At 41.1% G+C, this 19,891-nt stretch overlaps 1 protein-coding gene across 3 annotated transcripts in view; it reads left to right on the top strand.

The window, feature by feature from the left end:
- The first annotated feature begins 3,946 nt into the window (after nt 1–3,946).
- The window catches only part of ythdc1 (YTH N6-methyladenosine RNA binding protein C1), a 37,962-nt gene continuing 22,017 nt past the window's right edge, over nt 3,947–19,891 (top strand). The window contains exons 1-6 of one of the 3 annotated variants that reach the window (XM_067983413.1): nt 3,947–4,101; nt 7,926–8,027; nt 8,932–9,278; nt 11,992–12,385; nt 18,198–18,296; nt 18,381–18,434. In XM_067983413.1, coding sequence (XP_067839514.1) covers nt 4,074–4,101; nt 7,926–8,027; nt 8,932–9,278; nt 11,992–12,385; nt 18,198–18,296; nt 18,381–18,434 — 1,024 coding nt within the window. In that variant the 5' untranslated portion in view covers nt 3,947–4,073. The remainder of the gene's footprint in view (nt 4,102–7,925; nt 8,028–8,931; nt 9,279–11,991; nt 12,386–18,197; nt 18,297–18,380; nt 18,435–19,891) is intronic. The other 2 variants (XM_067983415.1, XM_067983414.1) reach the window with 2 other exon arrangements.

Genomic DNA, 19,891 nt, shown 5'->3' with positions numbered 1-19,891 from the left:
ACAACCAACGGATCAGATCAAAGCTCTGCAGTCCTGCCACATCCAGTCGTGAATGGTGGTGGACAATTAAACAACTATCGGGAGGAGGAGGCTCCGTGAACATCCCCATCCTCAATGATGGCAGAGTCCAGCACGTGAGTGCAAAAGACAAGGCTGAAGCGATTGCAACCATCTTCAGCCAGAAGTGCCGAGTGAATGATCCATCTCAGCCTCCTCCCGATATCCCCACCATCACAGAAGCCAGTCTTCAGCCAATTCAATTCACTCCACGCGATATCAAAACACGGCTGAGTGCACTGGATACAGCAAAGGCTATGGGCCCCGACAACATCCCGGCTTTAATGCTGAAGACTTGTGCTCCAGAACTAGCCACGCCTCTAGCCAAGCTGTTCCAGTACAGCTACAACACTGGCATCTACCCGACAATGTGGAAGATTGCCCAGGTGTGTCCTGTCCACAAAAAGCAGGACAAATCCAATCCGGCCAATTACCGCCCCATCAGTCTACTCTCAATCATCAGCAAAGTGATGGAAGGTGTCGTCGACAGTGCTATCAAGCAGCACTTACTCTTCAATAACCTGCTCACCGATGCTCAGTTTGGGTTCCGCCAGAACCACTCGGCTCCAGACCTCATTACTGCCTTGGTCCAAACATGGACGAAAGAGCTGAATTCCAGAGGTGAGGTGAGAGTGACTGCCCTTGACATCAAGGCAGCATTTGACCCTCAGGATGTTGATGGTGGGGGATTGTGGCACCAAGAAGCCCTAGTAAAATTGAAGTCAATGGGAATCAGGGGGAAAACTCTCCAATGGCTGGAGTCATACCTAGCACAAAGGAAGATGGTAGTGGTTGTTGGCAGCCAATCATCTCAGCTCCAGGACATTGCTGCAGGAGTTCCTCAGGGCAGTGTCAAGGCCCAACCATCTTCAGCTGCTTCATCAATGACCTTTCCTCCATCATAACGTCAGAAATGGGGATGTTCGCTGATGATTGCACAGTGTTCAATTTGATTCACGACCCCTCAGATAATGAAGCGCTCCGTGCCCGCATGCAGGAAGACCTGGACAATATCCAGGCTTGAGCTGATAAGTGGCAAGTAACATTTGCGCCAGACAAGTGCCAGGCAATGACCATCTCCAACAAGAGAGAGTCTAACCACCTCCCTTTGGCAGTCAACGGCATTACCATCGCCGAATTGATGGAATACTCTCCACTTGCCTGGATTAGGGCAGCTCCAAAACACTCATGACGCTCGACACCATCCAGGACAAAGCAGCCTGCTTGATTGGCACCCCATCCACCACCCTAAATATTTACTCCCTTCACCACTGGCGCACAGTGGCTGCAGTGCGTACCATCCACAGGATGCACTGCAGCAACTCGCCAAGGTTTCTTCGACAGCACCTCCCAAACCCGCGACCTTTACCACCTAGAAGGACAACGGCAGCAGCTACATGGAAACACCACCTGCACGTTCCCCTCCAAGTCACACACCATCCCGACTTGGAAATATATTGCCATTCCTTCATCGTCGCTGGGTCAAAATCCTGGAACGCCAACAGCACTGTGGGAGAACCTTCACCACACGGACTGCAGCGGTTCGAGAAGGCGGCTCACCACCACCTCCTCAAGGGCAATTAGGGATGGGCAATAAATGCTGGCCTTGCCAGCGACGCCCACACCCCATGAACGAATAAAAAAAAACTAGCAGGGTAGATAAGGTGTGACCAGTGTATGTAGTATATTTGGATTTTCAAAAGGCAATTGATAAGGTTCCACACAAGAGGTTGTTACACAAGATTAGGGCTCATGGAATTGGGGGTAATATATTAGCATGGATTGAGGATTGGTTAACGGACAGAAAAGAGAGAGTAGGAATAAACATTTTTGGGTTTGCAGGTTGTAATTAGAGGGGTGCCACAAGGATCAGTGCTTGGTCCTCAGCTGTTTACAATATGTATCAATGACTTAGATGAGGGACTGAGTGTAATGTATGTAAGTTGGCTGAAGATACAAAGCTTGGTGGGAAAGTAAGCTGTAAGGAGAATGCATAGAGTCTGCAAACGGATATAGACAGGTTAAGTGAGTGGACGAGAAGATGACAGATGGTGTATAATGTGAGGAAATATGATAATGTGGGAAAATGTGAAATTATCCAATTTGGTAGGAAGAATAGTAAAGCAGAATATTTTTTAAAAGGTGAGAGACTAAGAAATGTTGTTATTCAGAAGGATTTGGGTGTCCTTGTACACGAATCACAGAAAGTTAACATGCAGGTACAGCAAGCAATTAGGAAGGCAAATGGTATGTTAGCCTTTATTGCAAGGAATTTGGAGTATAAGAGTAAGGAGGTCTTGCTGCAATTATATAGGGCTCTGGTGAGACTACACCTGGAGTACTGTGAACAGTTTTGGTCTCCTTATCTAAGGAAGGATATGCTTGTCTTAGAGAGGGTGCAACGAAGGCTCACTAGATTGATTCCTGGGATGAGAGGGTTGTCCTACGAGGAGAGATTGAGTAGAATGGGCCTATACTCTGGAGTTTAGAAGAATGAGAGGTGATCTCATTGAAATGTATAAAATTCTTAGAGGGCTTGACAGGTAGATGCTGAGACGCTGTTTGCCCTGGCCGGAGAGTCTAGAACTAGAGGTCATAGTCTCAAGATAAGGGAGCGACCATTTAGGACTGAGTTGAGGAATAATTTCTTCACTCAAAGGGTTGTGAATCTTTGTAATTCTCTACCCCAGAGTGCTGTGGATGCTCAGTCATTGAGTATATTCAAGACTGAGATCGATAGATTTTTGGACACTAAGGCAATGTAGGGATACGGGGATCGGGCGGGAAAGTGGAGTTGAGGTAGAAGATCAGCTATGATCTTATTGAATGTCGGAGCAGGCTCGAGGAGCCATGTGGCCTTCTCCTGCTTCCATTTCTTATGTTCTTAAAGGCGGGTAAAGGGAGTTGAGGTGCAGATCAGCCATGATCTAATTGAATGACGGAACAGGCTCGAGGTGCTGAATGACTTACTCCTGTTCGTATGTTATTAGTGGGATAGGTGAGGAAAAGATTGGTCAAAGCTGTTAATTGTATCCATGTGATTTATATCAATTAACGTTAATCGTATTCAGGTGCTTCGTATCATTTGGAGACTCTCGTATCCATTTATAAGAGAGCTTATGTAGGGTGTGGCTTGTGTTGAACTCTGTGAATAAAGGCTTGGAAGTAACTGAAGACTAGGCTCTAGTATTCTATTCTACACCACCTGGCTATCCAATTTATAACAAAAGTGATAGCTTTTAAGGAGGGTCTTAAAAGCAGTTTGCTCCTCTGTTTGAACTCTTATGCACAGTGATGAGGGATGAAACGGATGCGAATACCCCATATAGATTAATGCACTCTACTTATGCACTACTTGATGACTTCTTGCAAAAATTCCTGTGTGTTAATTCAAAAGTCATGATGTGGAGATGCCTGTGATGGACTGGGCTGGACAAACGTAAGGAGTCTTACACACCAGGTTATAGTCCAACAATAAAACTGTTGGACTATAACCTGGTGTTGTAAGACTCCTTACATTAATTCAAAAGTCATTAGGAGTTATTTTCCCTTGGATGGTTTAAACATTGTATGATCATACAAAAAAAACTGGAATTACATAGAAAAGACAGGTCAGAAATGCTGTTATATTCCAGCAATTCCTCTTTTTATTGTTGCAGATTTTCAGTTTATTTTTTAACTGTACTATCAAAGAGGCTTAAATCAGCTGCACATTCGTTTTGATCAAATACAAGTTTCACTCAGTAATTCCCCCACTGATAACTCTCCAAAAATAGCTCCTCTGGGTAACTCAGGGAGGGGTTGGGGGGGGGGGGAAGAGAGAAGTGGGGGAGACGCTGATTGTGACGTCACGACGGCGCGCATTGTGACGCGAGACGGCGCGGAGGCCTGTGGGATCACGGCGGCCTTGTTTCGCGGCGCCATTTTGCGAGCAGCGGACGGTCGGCCAGCAGCAGGAGCTCGGTCCCGGGCGGGCGGACTGACCGACTCTCCCTCCCTCCCTCCTGACACCACCCATGGCGGCAGAGAGTCGGGATGATAAAGGTAAACAAAATGGCGCTGCCATTTCCGTCGCTCGTTCTGTGGCCGAGACCGGAAGAGAAAGAGCGGCGGACGGCCTGGGCCTCTTTTGTTTAAATGAAGCGAGAGGTGTGGGGGGGAGCAGCGGCCGGGCGGCGCGGCGCGGATCCAGCTCTGGTGGAGAGGGGGCGGCGGCGGCGGCGGCGGCGGGGGGACTATAATTATATCATCGTGCCTGCGGCCCACCGCTTCTACCCCCTATCGGTGCCCGAGCTCGGGCATCGACATTTGGACAGCTCCGTCGGGTGGATGTGGAGGCTTCGCCGCCGCCGCCATGTTATTTATGTCGGAGGCGATCTCTCTCTCTCTTCCCCCCCCCCCCCCCCCCAAGGCCTCTTTTCCTCCAATGGGGCGAGCAGTAGAGTGTGCAACCCCCACCTTAGTCAGGGGACCAGGGGTCGGTTGTTCTGCCGATGTGGAGGTTGCAGGAACACCGCACCAGCGAATGTACGATCTGGAGGAGCTCAGCGGTAGCACTCACTCCTCTGAGTCAGAAAGTTGCGGCTTCGTACTCCACTCTTAGAGACTTGAGCACAAGATGTAGGCCGTACTGAGGGAGTGCTGCGCTGTCAGATGCGGCCTTTTGGCTGAGACGTTAAACACACCAATCAGGTGGATGTGAAAAGATGCCATGACGCTATTCGAAGAGCAGGGGAGATGATCTGGCCAATATTTATCCCACAACCAATCCTTAAAATAAATAATCTGGTCATTATATCATTGCTATTTGCGGGACCTTTCTGTGAGCAAATTGGCTGCCACATTTCCTACTTTACAACTACATTTCAAAAGTTTATCATTGGTTGATTGTAAACCACTTTGGGATCTCCTGAGGTCGTGAATGGCACTATATAAATGCAAGTCTTCCTCCTTTCTAGGAGGAGTCTGAGCCAGCTGTCTCCCCCCCCCCCCCCCCCCTCCTCTCGCCAGTGAAACTACTGAGTAATTCTGTCACCTTGAGGTTCTGTTTGCCCAGTAGGGAGTTCAAGCTTAAATGTTCTCCTCCTCCCCCCTTACCCAAACAGGGAGAGTTTTGGCTCTGGTTTGCACCAACCCAGAGTACTGTTGGGGTTTAATCAGCTGAACCTATACCACTTATCACTGGTAAGCATCCTGCTGTTTTTCGAGCCAGGGCTGCCCAATCCCACTGGTTAACCTGCCAGCAAGCATCATCTCCAAAAAAGGGAAGCGTGTAATTGGTTCGTATCTCTTTCCAAGACAGAATTCTTGATGGCATTACTTTTAAACGGGTGGAAGGATCAAAATTACCAGTATAGCTGTGAGACATTGCTGGCCCATCCTTGTGTATTTTACATGTTTGTGGGGTTTGTTTCTCTGAGACAGGAACTAAGGGAGCGGAATTACCTTGTGGCTGTATTGCGCGCTGCTGTTCTCCCAGCCTGTGAATTGTGGTGGTTGGAACTTGCGATGTAAAATTATAGCTTGCAATTTTTCGCACGTGCAGCGGGCTGGATGAGACTGTTCTGTGGGCCGTATGTTTGACATCCCTGGTCTTGACAATGTGTTGGCAGGCTGTTTGACTGTGGGACATGATGGCTATTAAAGGCCAGTGTCCTAGCTACTTTTTCCTCCTCAGAGGTGAAAGCCAATTATAGCATCTTGCACTACCACTCCAGTTGAACTTGGTGAATCAGCACCAGCTTCTTAGTTGCTTTCAAGAGCTGGCTCTTGCTGTAGATAGTATTTTATGGTAGAACGTGACAATAGGCCTGGTATGCTGCGCTTGAAGAGTGTGCGGATTTGACTTTAGTTTGCAAGAATCATTGAGACAAGTTATCACAGCTGAGGGAGGACGGATTATCAGGCGGGTGTCCCTATTGCCAGCAACAGGAGTAGGCCATTTAGCCCCTCGAGCCTGTTCCACCATTCAGTGAGATCATGGCTGATCTATGACCTAACTCCATATCCCTGCAGTAGCACCATATCCCTTAATACGTTTGGTTAACAAAAATCTATCAGCCTTAGATTTAAAATTAACATTTGAGCTAGCATCAACTGCCGTATGCGGAAGAGTGTTCCAAACTCTACCACCCTTTGCGTGTAGAAGTGTTTCCTAACTTCACTCCTGAAAGTCCTGGCTCTAATTTTTAGGCTATGTCCCTTAGTCCTAGACTCCACTAACTGTGAGTTGGAGGACATTTTCCTAACAGTAGTTACAGTTTACTTGAATTTCACATGATTTGTATTAAAACAAGGGTGTGATCTTCCCCCAATTACTCAGTTGAGAGAATGTGTAGCTGAGCCATTCAAACTAGGATGGCCCCAGATTCATCATCTAATCTGGGATGCCTGGAATTGTTTGTTTAAAGATCTGAAATTCAAAGATTATCCATGGCTTTTTTGGTACATGATACCAAACAATGATTGTTCTGGTATTATAATGAACATTAGCCTTAATCTGTTTCTTTTTGACGCTGATGCAGTGTACATAAAGCTGGCAGATGAGAGAACATGTGCAAGAGTTGGTTGAGCAGTTCATTTTAAAGGTAGAGTATTAGGTGATGAGCCAGTGAATTATCTGCTAAAACACAGCATCTGGAATATTTTTTATGCAAAGTGCAATGCTTCTGTTCAAAAATGCATGTTATTGCTGAGGCATGTCTACACTAATACTGTACTCAGTTTCTTCCATTCCGCAAAGTACATTTAAAAAATATTGGGACATGGCCCCAATGCAATGAGTTTTTTTAGTCTTGGGTACAGGTGTTGTTATCTGGGAATTAAGTATTGTAATTATTAAATGCTGGACTAACATTTCAGTCCTTGCTATTGCAGAGATTTTACGTGATTCATAGTGACTGAAATTTATCATTCTTTTATTTGGTCTGTGTTCAGACACTGGACTTCTTCATTATAAAACTTAGAGGTTTTACAGAAGTATATCACAGATCTTGGTTTGCCAGCAGGAAAAAGGTCGAGCTCAGACGCCACTTGTGGAACAGCTTATTAGAATCATACAGCATTGAAGGGATGAGCATTCCGCCCACTGTCTGTGTCGGCCCTTTGAAAGAGCTATCCAATTAGACCCACTAGGCTGCTGTAAGGGTGAGGGTTATAGTAACCAAAAGAGACTTGAAAAGTTAGAGCTCTTTTCACTGAGCTACTAAGGTTTGCGGACTTCAAGATTATGACAAGATCAGCAGTTTCCATTGAATAATGAGATCATAACGATGGGGCACACATTAAAGATAATTACAAAAGAATTAAAAGTGGAGGTTAAAAAAAATTCTTTATACGGAGGATAGTAAGAATGTGGAATTACCTGCCACAATTGTTGGCGGCCGTAAGTACTTTTAATGGGGAATTAGATACTTGCTCGAGAAAGAGGAACATTGAAGGTCATAGGGAACGAGCTAGAGTGGGGTTAGAGAAAAGAACTGGCGCAGACTTGATGGGCCACTTTTGTGCTTTAATGTTCTACGATTCTAAAATGGGAAAAGTGGAAAGAAAAGTGGTTGGAGAAGAAAAATTATGTGTAAGCTGGAAACAGAAAGAAAAATGTAAGTTGAAGCATGGAATGGAAAAAAGGCAAAACAAAGCCAGAAAATGCAAGATGAGTGAGATCTATTCCGAGTACATCCAGATTGAAAATACAACAATAAACATGTTCATCTAGTCTATTCCTACAAAAAATTGCATTGCAATGCTGTCTAAAATTGGTGTTTATAAAATTGTAGCATCCAACACTTTGTAATTAATTATACTGGCTGCACAAGTAGGCTTGTGACAAAGCAAAAGCGTAATTGTTGATTTTCTTGTCTTTTTAGATGGTGAAGTCAATGTTTTGGATGATATCTTGACGGAAGCCCCCGATCAAGATGATGAGCTGTACAATCCCGAAAGTGAACAAGACATTAGTGAGAAGAAAGGTAAGTTAGACATAATGGTACATTTTGGTGCATAGACAAAGCCACTCCCAAGAGCTCCTCGAATTATCGTGGCTGTGTGCAATTTGTTTCCTGGCGTTGTGAATGCAATAACGTTTCCTGTCTTGATGCTTGAAAATGTGTCAAAGGCTGAGCTGGTTCTGTCTATCACCTGTAAGAGGCTTATTTTTGGGGGGGTTTACCTTCAAATTGAACCTCCTGACTGGAAAGTGTTCAATTGTTTTTAAGAAAAAAGTTGTAAGATCTTCCGGTTTGTCTCAACATCAGTTTGTGCACTGAAAACTTTAAGAAAAAAATGGAAAATGGTTAGTTTTTAGAGATTTTTGAGTGAATCACCAGTTTATGGGTTAATGTGTTTGATGCTTCGTTTTGGATTGCTTAGCATATGTGTTGCTGTAGCCTCATTACATAAGACATGGCTGTTCCTATACTAAAAGCAAAGTACAGCCCAGTTACAATTTGTTTATTTGAATAGCCAGCACGTGTTGTGATTTACCAGAAATTTTCTGCATTTGATGAATGTATGGTAGCTTTAATGGATGCTTTAAATCATGTTTTTAAAGTGTGTTTTAACTTGTGAAACTATCAGTGACAACAAGACAATTACAGCAGGCTCTCCACAACCACAGCCAGTACCTTTTTGAAGAGAGGGTATCCTTACCGCGCATAAAACCATGAAAACCATAAAACCATGTATTATTTAATCATACATTTTGTTATTAGTTATAGACATCTTATTATAGATATGACTGATACCATCAGTTAGTCTCTACAACTGAACCATTCAAAGTATTTTCAATTGTGCATTTTTCACTAATAATTTTGATTGTGTATATAACTTACATTTTTTGAGACATAAAGGATGTTAACCTTCTTTATTGGACAGCATCAAAAAGAAAAAATGAAAAGGAGAGGGCTGACAGTGGTGATGGGAAAAGGCAGAAATCTTCAAGCCATTCGGTGCGGCAAGTTAGCAAAAGATCTTCTTGCCCGTCTGCAGGAGACAACATAAAGGCTTCCATTTCAAAAGGTAGACATGTATCAGCTTTTAAGAAGGATGAATACCAGCGCTATGAACGAAGCAAAACTGCAAGCAGCGACAGAAAAAACCATACACAGGTTGGGAGCTCCCGAGAATCGCAGAAAGATCGAATGGACAAAGTGGGGAGTAGAAGAGAGACCGACAGAAAAACTAAATCAGCAACTCCAGTTGAGGCAGAAACTTATAGCATGGTAAGGCAAAGCTGAATTTCTAAAATAGTTAATGTTTGCCTCTACTGTGTTCTCTAGAATGATGAAACCCCCCCACCCCCGGCCATGCCGTGCACCCACCTCTAACTAAGAGCGTAGTTATTTTCATGTTGTTGGAAGCCACTCGTTCTGGTGTATAGCAGTTGGACAGGAGCAAGATTGTTTCTGTTTTTGCTGACTTAAGGAACGGTTGTCATGGGGTAAATACAACGACACGCAAGTACTATCTCTAAGAAGTGATCCGACAGTGTGTGTACACAGTTTTTAAAGTAAAAGCAGAAAAACAGAGGAAGTCAGGTTAAGAGATTATTTTAGTGGCAAGCTGAAACAGTGGTTTTGCTGATGGATTCCACATTGAGAATCTTGAGGTAAAAATTGGTAGTGCTAGTTTTGGGAATGGTAAGATTGGAGGAAGTAGGAAAAATTCCATAAGGGAGATCAGTGAGGATGTGGAGAATAATTGTGTTTGCTAGTAAGGTCATGGTAGCTATAAGGCCTTTCAGTGTAGTTACCTAGAACATGGTTTATGGTGTAATCTAAACCCCTCAGTTAATTTTGTTTGTTATCCTCTTGTACAAAAAATGGGTTCTGCTGTAAAATCTAATTTTAAATGATGAGTGGACCTCACTGCCTAAAACATGTACTACTAAGTTGAGTATTTTATATCTAGGTCAGTTTAAATGCACTATCACACCTGGACCCATATAGTATTTACTTTTATTTGTACAGTGGATAAATTTGTGTTTCATTTGTAGTTTTGATGCATTTGTTTGAGAAAAATAATCTGCCTATTGATTGCCATTGAGGAGGACTATGGCAATTCTGTGTAGTGATTTGCACATTTGTGGCTTATGACTAATGGCTTTAAAAGTGCCTAGTGAACTAATCTTTTTCTTTCATTTTCATTATTTTTGAGGTTGCTTCAAAATGATTAATTTGGCATGATTACATTTTACGATTGTTTTACTGAAGGAGTGATTTTTTTTTGTTGCCTTTTTATGAAATTTGAATGTTGTAGGGTGATGGCAACACTGATACCTGGTGTCATGGTGCACATTGTGAGAGTTGAAAATAGTGCACTGGCAAAAGTAGCGCATTGTTGCAATTGCACTGCTTCTGAGGCCACACTCATGATCAAATAATTGACAATATACCATTCGTAGTATAAACTGGAAATGCTGTATTTATCCTGTCACTAAGATTTTTTATTGCGATATTGCTCCATTTTTAGTGAAAATTTGGTACTCTTTTTAAAGACAATTTGCTCTGTGTTTATGAACATGATTTTGTTCAATTAGACGCATGCAGGAGGCTGAGCTACGGGCTCAAAAGCCATTTCTTATCCCTGACTTTTCTTGAGTGCATAATGTTTACTGGACCCTACAGAATTTATTTTTTATTCAAGTATTTTTTTCTTTCAATGCCACTTTCTGTCTAGGCTAAAATGTTAGGTAGACTACTTACAAACCTCTTCCAGGTTAATGGCCACTCAGGGGTTAAATGTCAAAAAAAATTGTGGAGAAGTGCATGCCCTCCAATGTGCGTTTTGCTTCAGCAAGGTGGCTGAAATTTGGAGTTCTCCATATGTTTATGGAAGGTGGTCATCGATTTGAAGCTACTCCACTCCCAGAACTGCTCTACTCTTGGAGAAATAATTAGTCGGAATTTGCTGAAAAAATAATGGTGTGTGAATGGTGCATGCCGTTATTAGTGGTAAATTGGCCAACAGCTTGTGGCGAGGAGGAAATACTCCGCGAATTGCAAATAGCCATAAGTTGCTGGGCAGTTTACACCGCTCTCCCGTTCACTTCGCGAAAAGAGTATCTCACCCATAACCTCCTTTTGAGTTTCATGAAGTTGCTGCATTTGCACATTAATTGCCCGTTAAACTCGCCACAGAAAATTAAGCCGTGATTAATAGTGCAAGTACCCTTTTAACAATGTGATGATTGTTAATGACTGCCAATCGATCTCTCTGGCACACAGTGAACAATTAAAATTGTGGGGTCTCATTCCTTCAGATAGTGAATTGTTGGAGATTTTAAAAATGTCATTTAAAATTTTTTTCTTTCTTTTCCTTTGTCTCTTTTTTTCTCAATCCAATCTTTCTTTCCCTCTTTTTCTCTCTGTACCTAATTTGACATTGAATTCACAGTGCAACTAATATATTGATTTTTCTTTTTAACTCTAGCCAGGATTGCTCTAGCCAGTTCTCATTGCTGCTCAAACCCAGACTCCGATTAATTTTCCCAGATCACTAGTAAAATGTCCTGATAGTAATTCTTAAATGCAGTCTTTTCAAAATAAAAGGATATCGTTACACCTTTTTCTTAAAAAAAAATATTGTTACAAAAGATTGTGATTAACCTTAATATCCTTTTGTGAAGTTTAAATGTTATTTATATTAATAGTCTTTGCATTTACATTTAATTAGGGTTATTGGCTTGCAATCTAAGTGCAAAGGAGATCAGTTAAAAGTTTACGCTGAACATGGTGCTTGGTTGAGGCACTTGGGGTTAATGCCTGAACATAAGATAATTCACATCTTAATGCCTCCCAACCAATTTTCCCCAGCATTATACAGCATTTGTCGTTAATTACAGTTTTAATCAATTGATTTTGTCCTTGTGGATAGAGCTCTGATGTTGTTTAATTTGAAAATGTCTATTTTACCAAACTTCTATTTTTAATGCAGAAGACTATAAGGAACATCGATGAGAGTGTGAAAGTGCATAGATCAAGCCATTCCTCTAAAGAAGAGGTTCATTCTGATTATCAGTCTGAAGCAGAGGTTGAGACTGATGGCAATACCTCATCTGAAGACCAGGAGAATCAAGATGAAGCAGTAGATGAGATAAAGCCTGATGAGGATGATGAAGCCGAGGAAGAGAAGGAGGGGGAGGAGGAAGAATATGAACGAGATATGTCTGAAGATGATTTCAGAGAAAGAGATCCTAGAGAAAGCAAGGATGAAGGCCATGAACAGGATTATGATACACGTAGTGAAGCCAGTGACTCTGATTCGGAGTCTGTCTCGTTTTCTGACGGAGAGTCTGCCACCAGATCTGGTTCTGGTTCTGACGCCTCAGGTACATTTCAATTTTGAAAGCATGTGTAAAAGTTTTGACATAAAACTTCTCCTACACTAGATATTTTTATAGTTAATGCGTGCATGTTTTCAAATTGAATCAAATAATAGTGATAAGGTGAAAAGTTACAGTTTGCCATTTAATTTAGTATAAAATCCAGTGTATAAATCACTTCCCTAACCATTTCTTACAAATTGCACTGGTATATATTGATTCCTAAGATGATAAAAAGTGGATATCCAATTATAGACTTGTAGAAATGACATTCTTAAAAAGATAGTCTGGTTATATGGTAACTGTCTGGTAGACTCCACTGTATATTGACCCTTAACATCCCACTAATTAGTTTACTGACCTAGAAGTTGTCAATGAGTATACTCATCCATTGGCAGTCTAGAGGTGAGATTTAACAAAACTAAAGGAAGGAGCATACCAAGTGCAAAAAATAGTCTAGATCCAGGGGACTGGGAGAGATATAAAGAACAGCAGGGGAAGACAAAAAAGACAGAGCTGCAAAAGGGGAATGCGAAAGGATCAAGATTAACACAAAGTTTTTACAATTATATTAGAAGAAAGGTAGTCAAGGTAATGTGGGCCTTTTTAAAAACACATAAGGGTATTATTGCAAATGAAAATAAGGAAATGGCAGACTTGTTAAATAATTACTTTGTGTCGGTCTTCACGGTAGAGGAAGAGGATAATATACCTGACGTTCCAGGGAAACTAATAATGAATCAAGGACCAGAACTCACTAAAGTTAAGATAAGCAAGAAAACAGTATTAGAAAAAATAATGGCAATAAAGACTGACCGATCCCCAGGACCTGATAGCTTCCATCCCAGGGTTTTACAGGAAGTAGGTGAGGAAATTGCAAATGCTGTAGCCATAATCTTCCAAAGTGCTCTCGATTCAGGAATTGTCCCTTTTAGATTGGAAAATTGCAAATGTAACTCCATTATTTAAGAAAGGTGAGAGCGAGAAACCAGGAAACTATAGACCTGTGAGGAAGTTATTGAAATCTAAAATTAAGGACAGTGTTACGGAGTGCTTAGAGAATTTTGAGCTGATTAGAGAGAGCCTCTATGGATTTATAATGGTAGGTCATGTCTAACGATCCTAGATGAATTTTTTGAGGAAGTGACTAAAGTAATAGATGGGGAATTTCTATGGATGTAGATTATATGGACTTCCATAAGGCATTTGATAAGATTCCACATAAGAGACTGTTAGCTAAAATTAAAGCTCATGGAATCGAAGACAAATTTTTGACCTGGTTAGAAGATTAGTTAGGCGGTAGAAGACAGAGAGTAGGGATAATGGGTACGTACTTGAATTGGAAGGAAGTGACTAATGGTGTCCCACAAGGATCTGTGTTGGGGCCTCAACTATTCACTATATTTATCAATGACTTAGATAACACAATAGAGATATTTGGTGGCGTAGTAAAAGTGTAAACGGGAACACAAAATTACAAAGAGACATTGATAGATTAAGCGAGTGGGCAGAACTGTGGCAGATGGATTTCAACGCAGGTAAGTGTGAGGTCATCCATTTTGGACCAAAAAAGGATCGATCTGAGTTTTTTTAAATGGTGAAAAGCTAGGAACAGTAGAAGTCCAGAGATTTAGGGGTCCATGTATACAGATCACTAAAGTGTAGTAGTTGGGTACAAAAAATAATCTATAACTAGAGGGCTAGAATATAAAGGGGAGGAAGTTTTGCTACAGCTGTACAAAGCCCTGGTTAGTTCACATCTAGAAAACTGTTTACAGTTCTGGGCACCGCACCATAGAAAGGGTATATTAGCCTTGGAAGGAGTGCAGCGCAGATTCATCTGAATGTTACCAGCGCTCCATGGGTTAGATTATGAGGAGAGATTACACGAACAAGGCTTGTATTCCCTGGAATAAAGAATGTTAAGGGGTGATTTGATTGGGGTTTTTAGGATTTTGAAAGGAATTGACAGGGTAGATAGAGAATCTTTTTCTGCTGGTGGGGGAATCTAGGACAAGGAGACATAACTTTAAAATCTGAGCCAGGTCATTCAGGAAAGAAGTTGAGAAACACTTCTTCACGCAAAGGGTGATGGAAGTGTGGAGCGCGCTCCCACAAAAAGCAGTAGATGCTAGCTCAATTAATAATTTTAAATCTGTGGTCCATAGATTTTTGTTAACCAAGGGTATTAAGGGATATGGAGCTATGGTGGATACGGATCAGCCATGACCTCATTGAATGGTGGAACAGGCTCGAGGGGCTGAATGGCCTACTCGTGTTCCGAAGATCCCTTCCTATTTGATGCTGATAAATGCAGCAAGAATTCAGCTGTCCTTGTCATTACCCAGTGAAACTGAACATTTTTGCCATTTGGTTAGCTGAAAATCAGGCCTTTGGAATTATTTTCTGTTGATCAAATGGTAAATTTTTTTTGAAGTTGCTCTAAAACACATGATTGGAGCAGGAAACCAGATGAGAAAAGGTAAGTTAAAGATTGGGGGTAGTTTAAAATAGATAAAGCATATAGTAGAAAAAAGGATAGGATAAAAGGTTGCAGCGGTATTTAGATTACAACTGATCATGTCGTTAAGATTACTGGCTTGGAAACTAATTGTAGAGGAACTCGATTGACTTTTTAGATGAACTTGGTGCTCGGTTGAGGCACTTGGGGTTAATGACTGGGCATAAAATAATTCAGCACCTTCACAGTGCTGGGCTCTAAATCCTCCAACCCAGTTTTCCAATTTATGCAACAGTTAAGAGGGTAAGAAAAGCATTTACTTTTTTTTAAATATTTAGAATTAAAAATTAGATGTTTTATTTAGAGGTAATGTTGCAGTGATAAAAATATTCATTTGAGTACCTTTATTACTGTAATATTAGTGTTTTTCAGTTTTGCTGCACACAAGTTGAAAAGTTAGAAAATCAGTCAGCCCAGAAAGCCAGATGTTACCTTGAACCCACTGCGGTGCGGGAATTGAGCCCATCTGAAATCTATTCTACAGGGAATCATTCTAATCAGATTTTATAATAGTGACAATTTTTGTATTTCATATGACATGTTTGTGTAGATGTTCCAATTCCTACCTTGTGGATAAGTACAACATGGAAATAAAGAAAAGGAAGGGAAGGGGAAATGTGTTACAGAAGATGTAGTACAGCAGTCTGTCTAAATGTATCTACCTGCGTCCTAATCTGTGTAATTCGTTTAGTTAAAATCTCCATACATGATTCACTTGTGATCACCGTAACTTATTTTTTCTTACGCCAATTTAAAAAAAAATTTAAAGTCCGATTTCTTTGTTTTGTGGTTTTAAGCAGTGCGATTAATCAGAATTAGAGAATATTGTCAGGTAATATAATGGATATCTAGAAGTATTCCCCTTTTTTGTTTGTGTTTTGTTTGGGAGAGGGTGGGAATATATGTCAACCTAATGTATAATGATTCAGGGGGTTGAAAATTATTTAATGTTTTTTTGGCTGTGCAGGTCAGGGCTCTACGTTGCTACCATTGTAGTGGTCATGGCTGCTCATGAGGTTGGCCACTATACCCAGTTAAATGGTGGCCAATGTGGCTAGTGGAACTGGACTGACCGATCAAGTTTAAAGTTTTATACAGACGAACCCGCTTAATTGCAACCGCTCGGGGCAACCTTAATTGTGATAAAACGGGAAATTCTATAAAGTGAGAAGCACCAAAAATCAAAGCTGGTCTGGTCCATAACAACCTTTATTTGCCTGAGCATTTCCACACTGAATTCTTTGGTAAGCTCATTAGCTTTAGCTTTCATCAGGAAGCTGTCAAACTGAACTTTCTGAGCACATTTGTGATTAAGCCACCTAAACGGTACTTCATCAACATCGGCCTACTTACTTTCACACTTCCATTTTCTTTCCCGATTCTCATTTTCTACTTGGTCCTTCAAGATGTCCGCTTTTCTTTTCAAAATTCTAGAAACCTGAGATTCAGGAATGTCATGCTTCTGTGCAACTCGCTTTTGAATCTTCAATTCCTTCACACTTCAAAACATCCACTACCTCGCGCAGCAACAAATTACGGCGCTTTCTTTGTTAGGCCACCTTGAAAAGCAATTAGACTTCCACACAACACTTAACAAACATTGCTGGTGACTGGTAACTTGTTTTTAAGCACATTGACCAACAGATTAAAAGGTGAAAAGTGTCGTTAAAGTGGGATTTCTGCATACCGCACTTGTATATAAGCAGAAATTGCAATAAGAAACTTTTCACAATATGAACTATAAAGTTAAAAAACAGGACTATAGAAGTGGTTGCGTTAAAACAGGAATTGCAATTAAGCGATTTGTAAATAAACGGGTACGACTGTATTGACTTTCTGTTCATTAACACAACTGCTAAGGTTTCTGACTGGGTGGCCATGCTGACTGCTTGGTGAGTAAATGTAGAGCACTGCTAATCCAGGACCTAATAGTGCCAAAATATTCAGATCCTCAACCTGCACTGTAGCAGTACAGTTGACTTCAGATAAATGAGTGCCTGATCATAGCACAGAATTCCCATGTACCAAACCATTTACCATTGTGTAGAATTCCGGAATAAAGCAAAATCTTTATCTGAGCATAAAACATTTTCCAATTATCCAGGTATTCTGTTGCCAAATTTCACCTACAAGCCACATTTTTAGGGCTCTTGTGCTAAAAGACAGGTATAAATCTGCTATTGTGGTCTGATATTGGTCCAGTATCCTATTACTTCACACCAGTGGTGCTGCAAAGCCAATTTTTCCCCCCTGAATTTTGTACTTATCAAAGGGTTGTTGGTATTAGGGAATGGAATGATTTCCATATTGATCACCTAGTATTTGCATCATCACTCCCAGGCTAGGTGTAGCATAATGCAGAGTAAAGCTCCCTCTACTCTGCCCCAACAATGTGCTTCAGCCAGAGCCTCAGAAGGACACCCTTGCTGCACGAGTTTGACATTTTTCTATTTCCTACTTCAGCCAATCTGTGGCCCTCTGACTAGTGTCAAATTGGAGACAGTTTTGTGTTGCGGGCACGTGCCCACTGGGAACTGGATTGAGGCTATTTAAACTACCCTCGTGTAGGTCCTTTACAGCCAGCAGAGAGAGGAGATTTTCAAACCATCATTCTGGGCTAGATTTGAGCCCAAAGCTAGAGGTGAAGGACCAGTGTACACTACGTTTCCCAGATCTTGGTCTTTAAGTTGGCTGTGGTGATGCCATATTATTTTTCCCATTTGAAAAGTGCCGACTATCCTATCCGAAGGACCTGAAGTATCAGAGTCGAGTAAGCAAACCTTTCCATGTGCATACATGAAGCTGTACCTTCATCCCATTCTACATCGGTGTATGGTTGCTCAGCTGCATCACTGCTAATATAGTGTTGGTACTGCACCGGTGGGAGCAGTATAAAGTCAGCAACAGCATTCATTTTGTTAATTGAACGTTCACCGGTTCAATTTGAAATATAAAATTTTGCTGGTGATACAAAGATTTAAAAATGGGCTAATCTTAGCTCTGGTTTTATAATTTTGTTTCAAAACAGCTCTGTATTTATCTGGATTCAACTGTACTTTTTCAAACCCTGAAAGCTGCTAGTGTGCTGTGTAAGTGCCTAGTAGCAAATACTGGACACTGCAACAATACGGTTCAGTTTATATAATGCTTTTTACTGATCTAAAACTTTCAATCTGACATTATCAGTAGGTCCAGACCAAATTTAGTGGAATTTTCAACCCCCATCATTCATACTGCAGTCTCCATGATTCTTAGAGTATAATTAAATAGAATTGTTACAAATTAAATTTTCTTCAGACGATGAGACAGATAAAAAGGAGAAGAAAAAGCGATCTAGAGACATTTCTCCAATTGTGTTTGATAGGAGTGAAAGCTCAGCGTCCGATTCATATGCAGGTATGTTTTGTGTTTCATTTGGAACTTGTTGTGCTTGGAGCTTAAACAGCAAGGGCCTAATGGGTTTTGTGTACTGTAATGCAGGATCAGAGAAGAAACATGAGAAGCTGTCATCATCTGTGCGGGCAGTTCGTAAAGGTATGGAAACGACTAGCTTGGAGGTTAGCATAAGGCAGCACACCCTCAATGTGCTGTTGAGCAGCTTGAAAAGCAACTGTTAGGTTAAGTGTCATGCTTGACATTTTTGGACTTAATGTTCTGAGCTCTAAAATAAATGTTGTATGTCTTTATAACTTAATAAAGCTGCAATGCTCTATAATTTATAAACCTCAACTGAAAGCTGGGAGATACTACAGTATAATGGTAAACGGGAACATTGCTAAATTTGCATGGGCTTGTTCGGTCATACTTCTAAATCATTCAATATGCAACATCATTAAGGAAGCTACTTTCAGTGAAAGTCCAAAAGTTCATTATTTTTTGGTTTAAAACTTTTTAACTGACAAAATTATTGGATTGTGGTTCCAGGTGTGCTTAGTTTTTCCCAGCAAATTTAGTTTTATTTTGGTCTGATCTACACGTTTTCTGTTCCTTTTGCTGAAGAGTATTTATCATTCAGAAAGCGCTTCATGTGCCTAGCCACCTGTGAGCCACACTGTTCTGGTTGCATCGTTGTTGGCCGCAATGTGATCATACTCTTCCCATGTGACCACTTTCTGGTACACAGACTGCACAGATGATTTTTGAGAAGGTTGCTGTCTGAATCTAGGGTTTTTGGGCTTCCTCAATGGATTTCATGTCTCCTCTCTGTTCCCTCACTAGGAAACCCTAGGATCCTGTGGCATGGTTGTGCAATGTTAATGCATCATAAGCCTGTCGTCCCAAGCAACTCTGCGTAACTAACAGAAAATGAGTTGAGCTTTTGGAGAGGGTGGGAATTAAGATTGTGTAGCATTGCAACTTTATAGATTATGGACTAAGTGTTGGAGTAAATTCCTTACTCAAAAATATAGCAAAAGATTGAAAATTTGAAATGGATCTTTTTATGTTTAAAATCCTCTTGTTCTGTTTCTCCTGCTAACAGTGGACTGTTCTAATCAAAAATACTTTTTTCTAATCACTGCTATTTGCACCAATTCTTGGAAGAGGCTTTGGGGGAAGCAGAATCAAAATGAATTGTGATTTTTGTAGCTGCACATTTTGGCAAATGCTTTTGTCCTGCTTTTATTGACTAATGGATTATTTTATTTTAATGACCTTAATTGGGGTACACAGCCTGGCAAGATGGCTAAAATATCCATGGTTAATGTCGCCTCCTGTTGGTTTTTTGGTTTCCTCTCGAGACCACAGTTACTACTCCCAAGACAATTTTTCCTAAGGGGTCTAATAAAACAAAGGGTATTGATCAAAGTTTCTCTTCACTCATTTATCTTCCACATATACTGTAGGATAAGTCCGTCATCAAGGGACAGGAAATTATAGGGACTGTCCTTTTTTGAGAGTTCCCATTCTGAACAGCAGCCGAAGACCAATCTTTTTCTGCCATCGTTGGATGCAGCGTCGTGCTAATGCTTTCCTATAGGAGTTGATTCCTG

The sequence above is a fragment of the Heptranchias perlo genome, chromosome 4 (genome assembly GCF_035084215.1).
Source record: "Heptranchias perlo isolate sHepPer1 chromosome 4, sHepPer1.hap1, whole genome shotgun sequence".
NCBI lineage: Eukaryota > Metazoa > Chordata > Chondrichthyes > Hexanchiformes > Hexanchidae > Heptranchias > Heptranchias perlo.
Note: the sequence above shows the minus strand (reverse complement) of the source record. Positions and strands in the feature narration are given on the sequence as shown.